This window comes from Nicotiana tomentosiformis, chromosome 2 (assembly GCF_000390325.3).
Source record: "Nicotiana tomentosiformis chromosome 2, ASM39032v3, whole genome shotgun sequence".
Lineage (NCBI taxonomy): Eukaryota > Viridiplantae > Streptophyta > Magnoliopsida > Solanales > Solanaceae > Nicotiana > Nicotiana tomentosiformis.
The window spans coordinates 109,022,998-109,036,777 of record NC_090813.1 but is presented as its reverse complement, the minus strand read 5'-3'; the positions used below and the strand labels follow the sequence as shown (position 1 = coordinate 109,036,777).

At 41.7% G+C, this 13,780-nt stretch overlaps 2 protein-coding genes across 2 annotated transcripts; one reads left to right on the top strand and one right to left on the bottom strand.

Annotated features, from left to right (window-relative positions):
• Window positions 1-3,242: 3,242 nt before the first annotated feature.
• On the bottom strand, window positions 3,243-5,372 carry LOC138905374 (uncharacterized). Its single transcript, XM_070193887.1, has 2 exons — window positions 4,926-5,372; window positions 3,243-3,752 (listed from the first exon to the last, which is right to left on the bottom strand). Exons 1-2 carry the CDS (start codon window positions 5,370-5,372, stop codon window positions 3,243-3,245), a joined length of 957 nt encoding a protein of 318 aa, XP_070049988.1.
• A 5,378-nt stretch (window positions 5,373-10,750) lies between these two features.
• Window positions 10,751-11,933, top strand: LOC104087523 (uncharacterized). Its single transcript, XM_070193886.1, has 3 exons — window positions 10,751-11,113; window positions 11,165-11,286; window positions 11,729-11,933. Exons 1-3 carry the CDS (start codon window positions 10,751-10,753, stop codon window positions 11,931-11,933), a joined length of 690 nt encoding a protein of 229 aa, XP_070049987.1.
• The last annotated feature ends 1,847 nt before the right edge of the window (window positions 11,934-13,780 follow it).

The window sequence follows — 13,780 nt, the reverse complement described above, 5'->3', positions numbered from 1 at the left end:
ATTCGCACGGGTACTTGGACTTGTAACAAAATACCTCACTTCTCACACCACCGGATTGTTAAAGAGAATAGAGTCGAGGGGCCACAACAACCACATTCAATATTGAAAATCGCTAATGGTTCAACTAAACCATCCGATGATTGCCTAAGTCAACACAAGAGTCACAAGGTCACTAACTAGAGCCATTTCTTTCCAAAAGCTTGTTTTTAACCATAAGCGTGTAGTTAAGTGTGTTGGTACCAAGTAAAGCATGCTCGACCCTTATTTATTCATTTATACTACTGTTTCTACCTAAACATCAAGAACGAACTCGATCCCTTAAGAAGGTTGTCACGCCATCCATCGTTAGGAAGAGCCACCCGGTTCACACAAAACCCACCTTTGGAAAGTACCGTGGCATAAAAAAAACCAAAGGCTTATTGTTCACTTAAACGTAAAAAGAAGCTAACAAATCAAAAAGGAGCTAACAAATCAAAAAGATGCTATTAAAGTAACTAAGAAGCTATACTATTAAGAAAACAAAATGAAGAAGTTATGAAATAAAATACTGAAAGTAAGACAAATGAATATACAGACCGAGAGAAATAGAATATATACAAGAGGGATGAATATATACATAATGAGGGAGAAAATAAAGATAAAAGAAAAAGAGTATTAACGTTATTACAAGCCAATGTCATCAAATCAAACCAAAATAGACCACCCCCCTGAATAAGAACAAACATTGTCCTCAATGCTTAGCAAAATCAAAATAAGAGAGGGTAGAGAGTAGAGAAAACTCCTTATGTGGTCTCAGGGTGACTGTCAGCATCACCACCCTCGGGCTCCTCCAACTGTATTTCATCATCATCTGGCTGGGGAACAACAGGGTTGGCGAGCATCTGAAGCATCTCCTCAGCAGTGTGGGCAGCAAGATCTGGCTCGTCAGACTGGCCAGCTGGTGCCTCTGCTGATGGTGCTGCTGGGTCTGCTGGTACTGATGGATATGTTTCCATCAGTAGGTCAAATGGAAAATCACCCGTGGCTGCGATCTTCGTCACCTCCTTCCTCAATCTCTCCACTGATTTCTTTGAAGCCTGAAATTTCCTCATCTTCTTTACCTGCTTGCCCAACTCCTCAATAGCTCCCCCATGAGCCACCAATGTATCCATAATGGTCTTCTGGTTCTCCAAAATCTTCTTTAATGTTTCCTCCACTGACGGAGGGTCCTGTGGTGCTGCTGGGGTAGAAGACTATGCTGCAACAATGCTGGATATGTCAGATAGCTTAGAAGTGGCTGTCTGCATCCAGTTGTTGAGACTCACCAATGTCTGGGAGACACGCATCGCAGTGAGTGGATAAGTGGATGAAGCTGGCACTGGTACTGAGGCTGATGGTCTAGAAGATGAAGGTGGTGGCATGTCAGCTGTCCCGGTGGAAGGCCCGCCTGCTGTAGGAGGTATGGGAGCTTTAGATCGCTCAACAGCAGACTCTGTACCCACCACCAATGGCTCATCAGACTGACCAACGGTGGTAGTGGCCTTACCCTTGAACTTTGGGTTGTCCGCACCCTGCAGGTGGTACTATGAGAAGGGCTTCTTGGCCCTCACTTTCGTATCAAATGTCCTTGGCTCCACTTTTACGTCGTTGAAATATTCCGTGAGGATGTTGGGATATGGGTAGGAGCTTTACCTTTTCGGATAACTATTGTCATGTTGGCCGACATGATGGCACCCACATTGATTGGGTACCCGATCATAATCAAAGCCACCAAAACTGCTTGGGGAAGAGGAAGATTGTTCTCATTTCTACTCGGGTCGATACGGCTTCACACAAAGGTCTGCCACCTTTTTGCTTCAAAATTAAGGGTGGCTCGGAGGATAGGAACCCCCATTGTGATCCACAGTGGTGGTGGTCCTCGAGCAGCCAAAATCTCAGCTAGCCAAGGGCGAGCTGCATCACCCATAGCAAGCTTCTCTAGGTACTTGAATGCCTCTACCTCCTCAAAGCCCAGGTAAGTGTTCAAAGTGCTGGGGTCGAATTTGACTTTCAATTTTCTCACCTTTGTTATCTTGGTACCCTTCTTTATGTGAGCCACATTGGCATAGAACTCTCGAACCAAGTGCTCATTTGCATCGATGACACTTTGGGTGAACCCCTTCCACCCCTTTTGCTCCCGGAACTGTCGAAGGACATTTGGATTGTATTTATCCAAATCCTTCATTAAGAACTGTCGCTCAAGTGTGAGCGATCTCTGGGGCCACCGCTCTCTGAACCTTGTGAAGGCTGTCAAACTCACAAACTGATCCTCCCATGCTTCCTTCTTCTTCGACCTCTCTAGGCCGCCCACTCGAGTGTCACCTCCTCTACCATCATCATTATCATCTATTGCCACTGGTACCAGATGAGTAGGTGTAGAGGAGGGCTCTGAAACCTGGCTACCGACATCGGAACCCTCAGAAGAACTTGCTGTAGTGGAGGGTTCGTTGCGCAATTGATATCTCCCAGTGGGTTATGGTGGTTAGGACTGGGCCTCAGGCTGTACCTCCATTGAGTGACCCTCGGAGGCTTCCCTAGACGGGGCATAGGAACTAGATTTAGAGGGCTCTGTGGCCCTACCTCTCCTAGTGGTCAGCTTTTTGGTGATTACTTTAGATTGCACTCCTAGTGGGTTAGTGCCCTTTTCTCTGCCTCGGGAGGGCTCACCTCTCCCTTTGGATGTATCGCCTCTACCTCGTGAACGAACCATTGTATGCAATACAAGACATATAAGTCAGTTGGAGTTCAAAAAAGGTTAAACATTTGCAGTACAGTTGCAGGACAATAGTTTACAGAAGAGGCAGTGCGGACCGCATAATTTTGAGTGCGGCCGCAGACTGTCATGTGCAGAACGCACAATTTTAAAGTGCGGTCGCACACCCTGAAGTGCGGACCGCATAATTTTGAGTGCAGTTGCACATGCTGAAGTGTGGACCGCATAATTTTAAGTGCGGCCTCACAATTCCAAGCTGAGACACTGGAATTGGGTTTCCAGTTGTGCGGTTGCAATCATAATTGTGCAGTTCGCACTTTTTCAACACTTGGCCAATTTTTCAATCACAGTACCTACAACGCACACTCATTCCTGCAAATCACTTCAAAACCAGTTAGCTCAATACAAAACCTATCTAAAAAGGAAGAAAATGAAAAATGAAAAGAAACATGGGTTGCCCCCCCAAGAAGCGCCTGATTTAACGTCGCGACACGACGCAGGTTACCATTAATCACTTGAAATGGATTAACGCCACAACGTGGCCATCATCAACTTTGCTAAGATAATGTTTCATCCGGTGATTGACTCTATCATTCTTGTTCTTCAAGTCTAGTGCACCAAAGAGTGTTACATGCACAACCTCAAATGGATCACTCCACTTGGACTTCAATTTTCCCGGAAACATCCACAACCGAGAATTGAACAATAGCACAAGATCACCTTCTTTGAACTTCTTGTTCCGGATGTACTTGTCATGGAGGTAATTCATCTTGTACTTGTATAAGGACGAACTTGAATATGCATGGTACCGGAATTCATCAAGCTCATTCAATTGTGCCACTTTTAAGTTGGCGGCAACATCCCATTCAAAATTAAGCTTCTTCAATGCCCACATAGCCTTGTGCTCAAGTTCCACCGATAGGTGACAAGCTTTCCCGAACACTAACCAATATGGATACATACCAATAGATGTTTTGTAAGCCGTCCTATAAGCCCAAAGAGCATCATCAAGTTTCTTCAACTAATCCATCCGGTTGGCATTCACAGTGTTTGACAAAATACTCTTGATCTCCCTGTTGAAGACTTCGACTTGCCCACATGCTTGAGGATTATAGGGAGTTGATACTTTGTGAGTGACACCATACTTTGTGAGTAAGGTATCAAAAGCTTTGTTACAAAAGTGCGATCCCCCATCACTAATAATGGCCCTTGGAGTACCAAATCTCATGAAGATGTTCTTTTTCAAAAATGCCACCACACTTCGAGCTTCATTGTTGGGTAAAGCCACGACTTCAACCCACTTTGACACGTAATGCACAATTACCAATAGGTAAGTGTTCCCACAAGAGCTCACGAATGGACCCATAAAATCAATTCCCCACACATCAAAAATATCAATCTCCAAGATGGTGGTGAGGGGCATCTCATTTTTCTTAGAAATCCCACCAGCCCTTTGACATTCATCACAACGCTTGACGAGATCGCTAGCGTCCTTGTAAAGAGTAGGCCAATATAATCCACAACTCAACACTTTTGTTGTCATTCTAGCTCCACCATAGTGACCATCATATGGTGAAGAGTGGCAAGCCTCAAGAATTTCCATTTGTTCCTCCTCCGGCACACATCGTCGAATCACACCATCGGTACAAATCCGAAAGAGATACGGCTCATCCCAATAATAGTCAAGGCAATCCCGTTTGAGCTTTTTCCTTTGGTTTGAAGAGAACTCATTCAGTACAATACCACTCACAAGATAATTGGCTAAATCGGCGAACCATGGCATCCCGGTCATTGAAATGGCTAGAAGCTGCTCGTCGGGGAAGGAATCATTTATCTCAAGGCCGTCATGTGGCCTCCCCTCCTTCTCCAAGTGAGACAAGTAGTCCGCCACTTGGTTTTCACTACCATTGCAGTCTTGACTCTCTATATCAAACTCTTGCAATAGAAGCACCCACCGCATTAACCTTGACTTTGAATCCTTTTTGCTCATTAAGTACCAAAGCGCCGCATGATCGGTGTGGACAATTACCTTTGTACCCATCAAGTACGGGCGAAACTTCTCCATAGCAAAAACAATAACAAAGAGCTCTTTTTCGGTCACTATGTAATTGACTTGGGCATCATTCATGGTCTTACTAGCATAGTAGACCGGATGAAAGATTTTGTTGATATGTTGCCCCAAAGCTGCTCTGACCGCCACATCACTTGCATCACATATGAGCTCGATAGGCAAGCTCCAATTTGGTGCGGTGATAATAGGAGTAAACTTGAACTTGAGCAATTCAAATGCCTTCATACAATCCTCGTTGAAATAGAACTTGGCATCCTTCTCCAAAAGTTTACACAAGGGGTTTACTACCTTAGAAAAGTCCTTGATTAATCGGCTATAGAACCCCGCATGACCCAAGAAACTCCTTACTCCCTTCACAGATATAGGGGGAGGGAGTTTGGAGATCACCTCAATTTTGGCCTTGTCGACTTCAATACTATGCTTTGAAATTTTGTGGCCGAGGACTATGCCTTCCTCGACCATGAAGTGATATTTCTCCCAATTCAAAACCAAGTTTATTTCCTCACATCTTGCCAAAACCTTGTCCAAGCACTCATCAAAAGAATTCCCCACCACGAAAAAGTCATCCATGAAGAACTCAAGAAAATCCTCCACTATGTTAGTGAAGATGGCCATCATACACCGTTGAAAAGTTGTCGGTGCATTGCATAACCCAAATGGCATCCGCGAGAATGCGAAAGTACCATAGGGACAAGTGAAGTGGTCTTCTCTTGGTCCTAAGGAGCAATAAGAATTTGATTGTAGCCGGAATATCTATCAAGGAAATAATAACAATCTCGTCCGGCCAACCTATCAAGCATTTGATCAATAAATGGAAGCGAAAAATGATCTTTCCGAGTGACTTTGTTGAGCTTCCTATAGTCCATACAAATTCTCCACCCAGTGACCGTTCTTGTGGGGATTAACTCGTTCTTGTCATTTGTTACCACGGTCATGCCCTCTTTCTTTGGGACACATTGCACCGGAGAGGTCCACGAGCTATCGGAAATGGGGTAAACAACCCCGGCATCCAACCATTTTATGATCTCCTTCTTCACCACCTCTTGCATTGCTTCATTTAATCTTCTTTGATGTTCAATGGAGGGTTTGGTATCCTCCTCCAAAATAATCTTGTGCATGCAAAAGGCGGGGCTTATACCCCGAATATCTGCCAGTGTTCATCCTATAGCTTTCTTCCTCTTTTGAAGTACCGCCAAAGTAGAATCTACCTGCACGTTAGTCAAGAAAGAGGAAAGAATAACATGCAAAGTAGAACATATGCCAAGAAACTCATACCTGAGATGTAAAGGCAATGGTTTTAACTCCAAAGTGGGAGGCTCCTCGATTGAGGGCTTTGTTGGAGGAGTCTTCCGGTTCTCAAGATCTAAGGATAATTTTCGGGGTTCATAAGTATACAACTCCATTCCTTGTAATGTATTTACACATTCCACAAAGCTTTCCTTCTTATCATCATCATGATTAAGCAATACGGCCTCCAAAGTATCATCAATATTCATCATGGCACTAGCATCATCAACAATTAACTCGGTCACTAAGTCCACAAATAAACAAACTTCATTGCTATTCGGTTGCCTCATAGATTTGCATACATAGAAAACCACCTTTTAATCGCCCACCCAGAAGGTGAGCTCACCGGCTTCCACATCAACAAGAGCCTTCCCCGTAGCAAAGAAAGGTCTACCCAAGATAATAGGCACCTCATAGTCCATTTCGCAATCAAGAATCACAAAGTCCGCCGGGAGGATGAACTTATCAACACGAACCGACACATCATCAATAATACCCAATGGTCTCTTCATAGTACGATCCGCCATTTGTAACCTCATAGATGTGGGTCTTGGTTGCCCAATTTCCAAAGTTTTGAATACCGAGTAGGGCATCAAGTTGATACTCGCCCCTAGATCACATAGATCTTTGGCAAAGTCGACGCTTTCAATAGTGCAAGGGATTGTGAAAGCGCCGGGATCTTCCAATTTCGGAGCCATTGATTGCACAATAGCACTCACTTTATATGTCATCTTGATAGTCTCACAGTTCATTGATATTTTCTTTGTCACCAAATCCTTCATGGGCTTTGCATAGCCGGGCATTTATTCCAATGCCTCAACCAATGGCACATTAATGGACAAGCTTTTCATCATGTCAATAAACTTCTTGAATTGGTTCTCACTATTTTGCTTGGCGAGCCTTTGAGGGTATGGAGGAGGAGGCCTTGGCATTGGTGCCTTGGCCGTTGGCACTACCGATTCCGCTATATCAATCACGTGTTCCCTAGACGGGTTTACTTCTTCTTGAGTTTCCTTCACATTTTCATCAATATCAATTCTCACTTCTTCATTAGCTTGAACCACATTGCTTGGAATTTCATCTTCTTGAATCACTACATCATCATCCACAATTCTTCTTTGGTTTGATGTTGTTGTCTCCCCACCTTTTCCACTCCTTGTGGTTATGGCCATGGCATGTCCCGTGTTGTTCCCACCCTTCGGGTTCACCACCATGTCACTAGGTAGTGCCCCCTTAGGACAAGTGTTTAAAGCTTGCGAGATTTGCCCTAATTGAACCTCCAAATTGCGAATTGAAGTGTTGTGAGAGGCTAGTTGAGCATCGGAGTCGACATTTTTTCCCATCATTTGTTTGAACATATTTTCAATCCGTCCCATCTCATTATTGGAATAGCTAGAACCATGTGACGGATAAGGTGGCTAGTTGTTTGGTTGTTGATACATCGGGGGCCTTGAAAGCCCGGTCCCCGATTCCCTTGATTATTGTTCCAACCCCCTTGGTTGTTGCCTCCCCAATATCCTTGATTTTTGCCACCCCAATTGCCTTGGTTGCCTTGATTGTTTCAATTGCCTTGATTATTTTTATTGTTCCAGTTACCTTGATTGTTGGTACCACCACTCCAATTGCTTTGATTTTCTTGAGATCGACATTGTTGTTGATTCGGGCCTTGAGAGTTGTTTCTTTTCCCTTGGTAGTTATTCACATATTGCACTTATTTCTCTTGTTCATTGTATGATTCCTCTTGGTCAAACCCAGTATCATCTTGCACAAATTGTTCCACACAATTTTGCACTTGTTGACTCTTTTGCCTTCGCTTGTTCACCATCATATTGACACCTTCCATTGCATTTACTTACTTAGGACCTTGAACCTGTTGAAGTTGAGCTTTGGCCAATTGATTCATTGTAGTGGTCAACTCGGTAATTGCTTGCCCATGATCATGCAATTCTTTGTGTAGGTGAATCATATTTAGATCACCTTGAGGAACATTTGCTCTACTTTGCCATGCCGATGAAGTATCCGCCATTTCATCTAAGATTTTACAAGATTCGGCATATGGTGTTGTCATGGAATTTCCACCGGCATGTTGGTTGACCACGCATTGATTGGTAGTATTGATCCCCCTGTAGAAGGTTTGTTGAATCATAGCCTCACTCATGTCATTATTCGGGCACTCTTTCACCAGTGCGGTACCTCTCCCATATCTCGTGCAAAGGCTCATTGGATTCTTGTTTGAATGCTAGAATCTCATCTCTAAGAGTAGCCATATGCCCGGGAGAAAAGAACTTGGCAATGAATTTTTCCGCCAATTCGTCCCATGTATGGATAGAATGGTTTGACAATCTTTTTAACCAGTCCAAGGCTTTCCCCCGTAGAGAGAAGGGAAATAGCCTCAACCTCAGAGCATCCTCGGAGACGTTGGTCTGTTTACTCTCCCAGCAAGTATCCACAAATCCTTTCAAGTTTTTGTACGCATTTTGATTCGGAGCTCCGGTGAAGAATCCCCGTTGCTCAAGCAATGTGAGCATAACATTTGTGATTTGAAAGTTGCCTGCCCTAATGCGGGGCGAGACTATGGCACTTGTATACCCTTCATTCAGCAACACCCGGTGTGGAGCCGCTCTTGGTGGATTTGGGGGTGGAACGAGAATGCTGTCTTGAGGCGGTCGACCTCGTCTATTTGCTTCAGGCTCAAGAGGAACCTCCTTAACAGGGTCATCTTCTATGTCCACATCCCCCAAAGGCATATTTCCAAGAGGATCATTGTTGAGAGCCATTTTTGTACCTATAATCGATTCACAAAAAGGTTAGTAACCCGGAAGAAAAAGAAAACAAATCACACACAAAACCAAATATATAGCTAAATCCGTTTTTAGCTCCCCGGCAACGGCGCCAAAAATTGATGTTACCCAAACTCACACCACTGATTGGGATTGTGAGGCGGTCGATACAATTATAAATACCCAATGCGAGTCGGGGTCGATTCCACAGAGAGCTTTATATTGGATTAGGTATATACCTAGTCTAAGTATATGATATGCCCAAGATTGCACTTCCACATATCTGGTTGTTTCTTTTCTACTTCTAATTTTTATGCTAATGCTTGTAATTGTAAAGGTAAGGGACATTGTTTTTGGTATTGTTGTTTTTCAGGTTATAAAAGATCTAGGGTTGTAACTTCTGCCTAATTGGTTACCTACCGGATTGAGAGCTTTAGGGCATGTTTGGTTGGTCGGGATACAATATAGCAATCACACGCGATTACTCACTCTATACCTCTCGGTAGTTTGAGTGATTTTGCCAAATTTGGCTTTCTCAAGTCCAAATGGGTATCTCACGAAACAAGTGATAGATGCTCAAGTCGGGTCTTACTATCTCTAGATTCGACCCTTTAATTGGAGATATCAATTTTTCGAGTTCACCCCAGTTTCTTGTTAGCCAAATTTTCCTAGACTTAATCTCTCTTTCTCAAGTAGAGACATAGTCAATTAGGCATGAATCAATGTTTGCAACCATCAATTCTTAAATTCAAGCAAGAACTAGGCTAAATATCATATACCCAATCATAAATAAACCCTAAATCAATCACCCATTAGATACCCATACTAGGGTTGGGTCACAACCCTAGCCAAGGGTTTAGCTACTCATAGGAAATGAAGAAATTAAAGAAGAAACTAAGATAAAACTCATAATAGATGATTAAGGGGAAACAATCTAATGTTAAAATGATAAACTATTACAAAGTTACCCAAAACAGTAAAGAAAAACAACTATCTATTCTCAGGTGTTCAAACTTAACTTAAAAATGACAAAAAGATCTATTTATACCCAGCTAAAATTATCGAATAAAATTGCCCCTGTGGAGGTTGTGCGGCCGCACAATTCTGTGTGCGGTCCGCACTTTGATGTTGACTTGACAGGGTGGTCTTCTACGGCTACATAAATCTGGGGTGCGGCCGCACTTCCTTTGATTGTGCGGACCACACATTTCTGAGTGCGACCGCACTCTTGATCTTGGGTTGGACATGGGAAATTTCTGTGGACCGCACATTTATGAGTGCGGCTGCACTTTTGCATTCTGCGGCCGCACAATAATATTGCGGTCCGCACATCTTCAGGTCCCCAAAACACATCTCTCTGAACCTTGTCTTCTGCGGCCGCATAATAATTATGCGGTCCGCACTTTGTGAAGGAATTCTGACAGTGGTTCTTCAGAGTCTGCAGCCGCATACAGTATTGTGCGGTCCGCACTTTGGTCCATTTTGCCTTGTTTTGGTTCTTGTCCAATGTTTACTCCTTCTTAGTTAATTTTTATTTTTTTGGCTCGTTTCTCAATATTCCTGCAAGAAAACATATTTTATTAGTTTTCGGGAATACCTTTAAGTATTTTTGAGCTAAAACGTAAGTAAAAGAGAACAAATAAGCAGTCAAAATCCCTACTTATAAGTGATTTTAACTCAGTACTGAATGTGGAGGATATAATAGGAGGGAATGGAGTGGCATGGGCTAAAATGGTGGATTTCTATAATTGTGTAATGGAGTGTGATTCGATGGAACTACCTGCACGAGGGAATAGATACACTTGGAGTGATAAACATGAATAACACAAATTATTTTCTAAAATTTATCGGATTTTTATTAATGAGCAATGGTTTGATACTATGCCAGAATGCAATGCAAGATTTTTGACAGAGGGAATAAGTGATCACTGCCCTGCAAAGGTGACTTTTGTGAATGAGAGGCAAAGAAGCAAGAGATCCTTTCAATTTTGTAATGTGTGGACTCAACATCCACAATTCATGAACATAGTCAATGAGGGTTGGAACTACACTGTTGAAGGGTGCAGAATGTTTACAGTAGTGAGAAGATTAAAAATGCTAAAGAAGAGATTGAAAGCCTTAAACAACCAGATATTTCATAACATAGTGGCTGGAGCCAATGAGGACAGGAACACACTCAAACAGGCTCAAATTCAACTACAGAGATGTCCTACTAGCCTAGAATATCAACAAGCTAAAGTCAATGTATACCAAAAGTTTAGGCAATAATCTTACCTAGCTGAAGTGTATTTGCAGCAAATGAGTAAAGTAACATGGATTAGATTGGAAGATGACAACACTAAATATTTCTACTCAGTAATCAAGCACATGAGACTGAAGCAGGCTACTACTCAGCTCAATGACAGCTCTGGTCTTTGGTAAACAGATCCTGATACAATTGCTAGTATATTTGTTGACTATTATGAAGATCTACTAGGGAGGAAAGCAATAGAAAGAGTGCACGCTTTTGGTAGTATAATCAGAAATGGGGATAGGTTATCATAGTCTCAGCAACAAGAGATACTGCAACCTTTTCTGAAAGAGAAGTCAAGCAGACAATGTTTTAGATTGACAGTAACAAAAGTCCTGGACCTGATGGATTTAGGAGTGGATTTTACAAAGCAGCCTGACCAATTATGGGAAGAGACATCACTGAAGCAATTCTAGAATTTTTTCAAATGGAAAAATGCTCAGGCAAATAAATACTACTAACATTGCCTTGATACCTAAAGCGGAAGTTCCAGAAAATGCAGCTCAATACAGGCCTATTTCCCGCTGTAATGTTCTATACAAGTGTATATCTAAAATGATCTGTACCAGGTTGAAGCCAACAATCAATCATATAGTAGCAGATAACCAGTTAACTTTTGTACAAGGAAGGTCCATGATGCACAATGTTTTGATATGCTGTGACTTACTAAGGCACTACAATAGGAAGACAACTCCTAGATGCTTAATGAAAATAGACTTCAGAAAGGCATATGACATGATAAGCTGGGAGTTTTTGGAGAAAGCTTTAAAATGATATGAATTTCCTGAGAAATTCATCCATTGGATCATGGTATGTGTGTCTACTACTATGTTCACAGTCAAAGTTAATGGTGAAGGCCATGGTTACTTTGCTGGAAAGAGAGGATTGAGGCAGGGAGATCCCATTTCTCCACTACTATTTGTTCTAGTAATGGAGTACCTTTCTAGAACCTTAAAGACAATCACTAGATTACCTGACTTCAGGTTCCATCCAATGTGCAAAGAGATTAAGCTGACATACCTCATATTTGCAGATGATTTGATGATATTCCGTAAATGTAATATTAGCTCAGTTAATAGAGTAATGGAAGCCCTTGATCACTTCAGTAAAGTATTTAGTTTGATTGCCAATACGGAGAAATCTAGCATCTTTGTAGCTGGGGTTGAAGAAGGTATCAAGGACCAATTGCTGGAAAGAACAAGATTTACTCTTGGAACTTTTTCTATCAGATACTTAGGATTGCCTTTATCTCCAAGAAAATGGAATAAGATGGATTGTCAAATATTGATTGGGAAGATCACTCACAGAATCAATGTTACCTACTCTAAGAAATTATCTTATGCAGGAAGACTTCAAATAGTAAATATTGTGCTCTTCTCTATACATAGCTTCTGTGAAAATGTCTTTATTTTACTACAAAGTGTGGTAAAATGAGTAGATAGGCTATGTAGGGAGTATTTGTGGGGTAAAAATGAGGGGCATAAGAAAGTGGCACTGGTTGCATGGGAAAAAAGTGTGTTGTCCAAAGAAATTGGGGGGTTTAAATATCAAAGGGTGCAAAGAATGGAATATAGCCTTAGTAGGTAAACTACTATGGCAACTGGCATTGAATAAGGAATCCCTATGGATAAGGTGGGTTCATGGAGTATACATGAAAGCAGATCATGACATATGGGCACATACTCCTCCTATAGATAGTAGTTGGTATTGGAGGAAGCTAAACTCAATCAAAGAATTGATGAAGGAATGGTACTCCTATGGCAGAAATGTTCTAACTTTAGGAGGGAGATATTCAATCACTAGTAGCTATCTTGCTATAGTTGGACAACATCAGAAACTAGAGATTGCAGACTTAATTTGGACAGCATAGCACAACCTAAACACAAGTTTATTGGTTGGCTTGCAACACTAGGGAGGCTGCTAACTAAAGACAGATTGATTGGGATGCAATTACAGGTTGATAATATATCCTGTAATTTGTGTGATGAGGATAAATTGGAAACAAAGGACCACTTGTTTGTTGAATGCAGTTGGATCAATGCAGTAAGATAAGATATCAACCTGTGGTTAGGACAGGCAGTGCCGGTTGCAAGAATCAAGCAAATGCTGGAAATGATCAAACGAAAGAATTGGAAACAGTTCAAAAAGGAAGTGGTAGTTGCAGCTAATGTAGCAGTGATATACCATACCTGGAGAGCTAGAAATATAAAAAAAAAATTCAAGGAAGAACTATAAATAGAGCAGAGGTAGTTACACAAATTAAGAGGGAAGTTATAGAAAGGTTAGAGTTACTTTAGAAGTCAAAGAAAGCACAAAAATGTAGGAGTTTAGTTCGACAAGTTCTTTGTAATTAGATGATTTTTTTTTTGTTGGAGGCCTAAAGTCTGTGGTCAGATTTAGGTGCTCTATAAGTGTAATCGTTTGCTGTTGTCAATGGTAATATTTACATTGTTACCAAAATAAATAAATAATAGGTATTTGTCACTAAAAACAAATTTTCTTTATCTATCGACAATTGGTCAAACAATCTAAGCTAATTTTCTCACACACAAAAATACTATTGTTTCTGAGGAAATAAATGACATATTTTTCACGTTTAGCGAGGTTGGAAAATAGTAGCA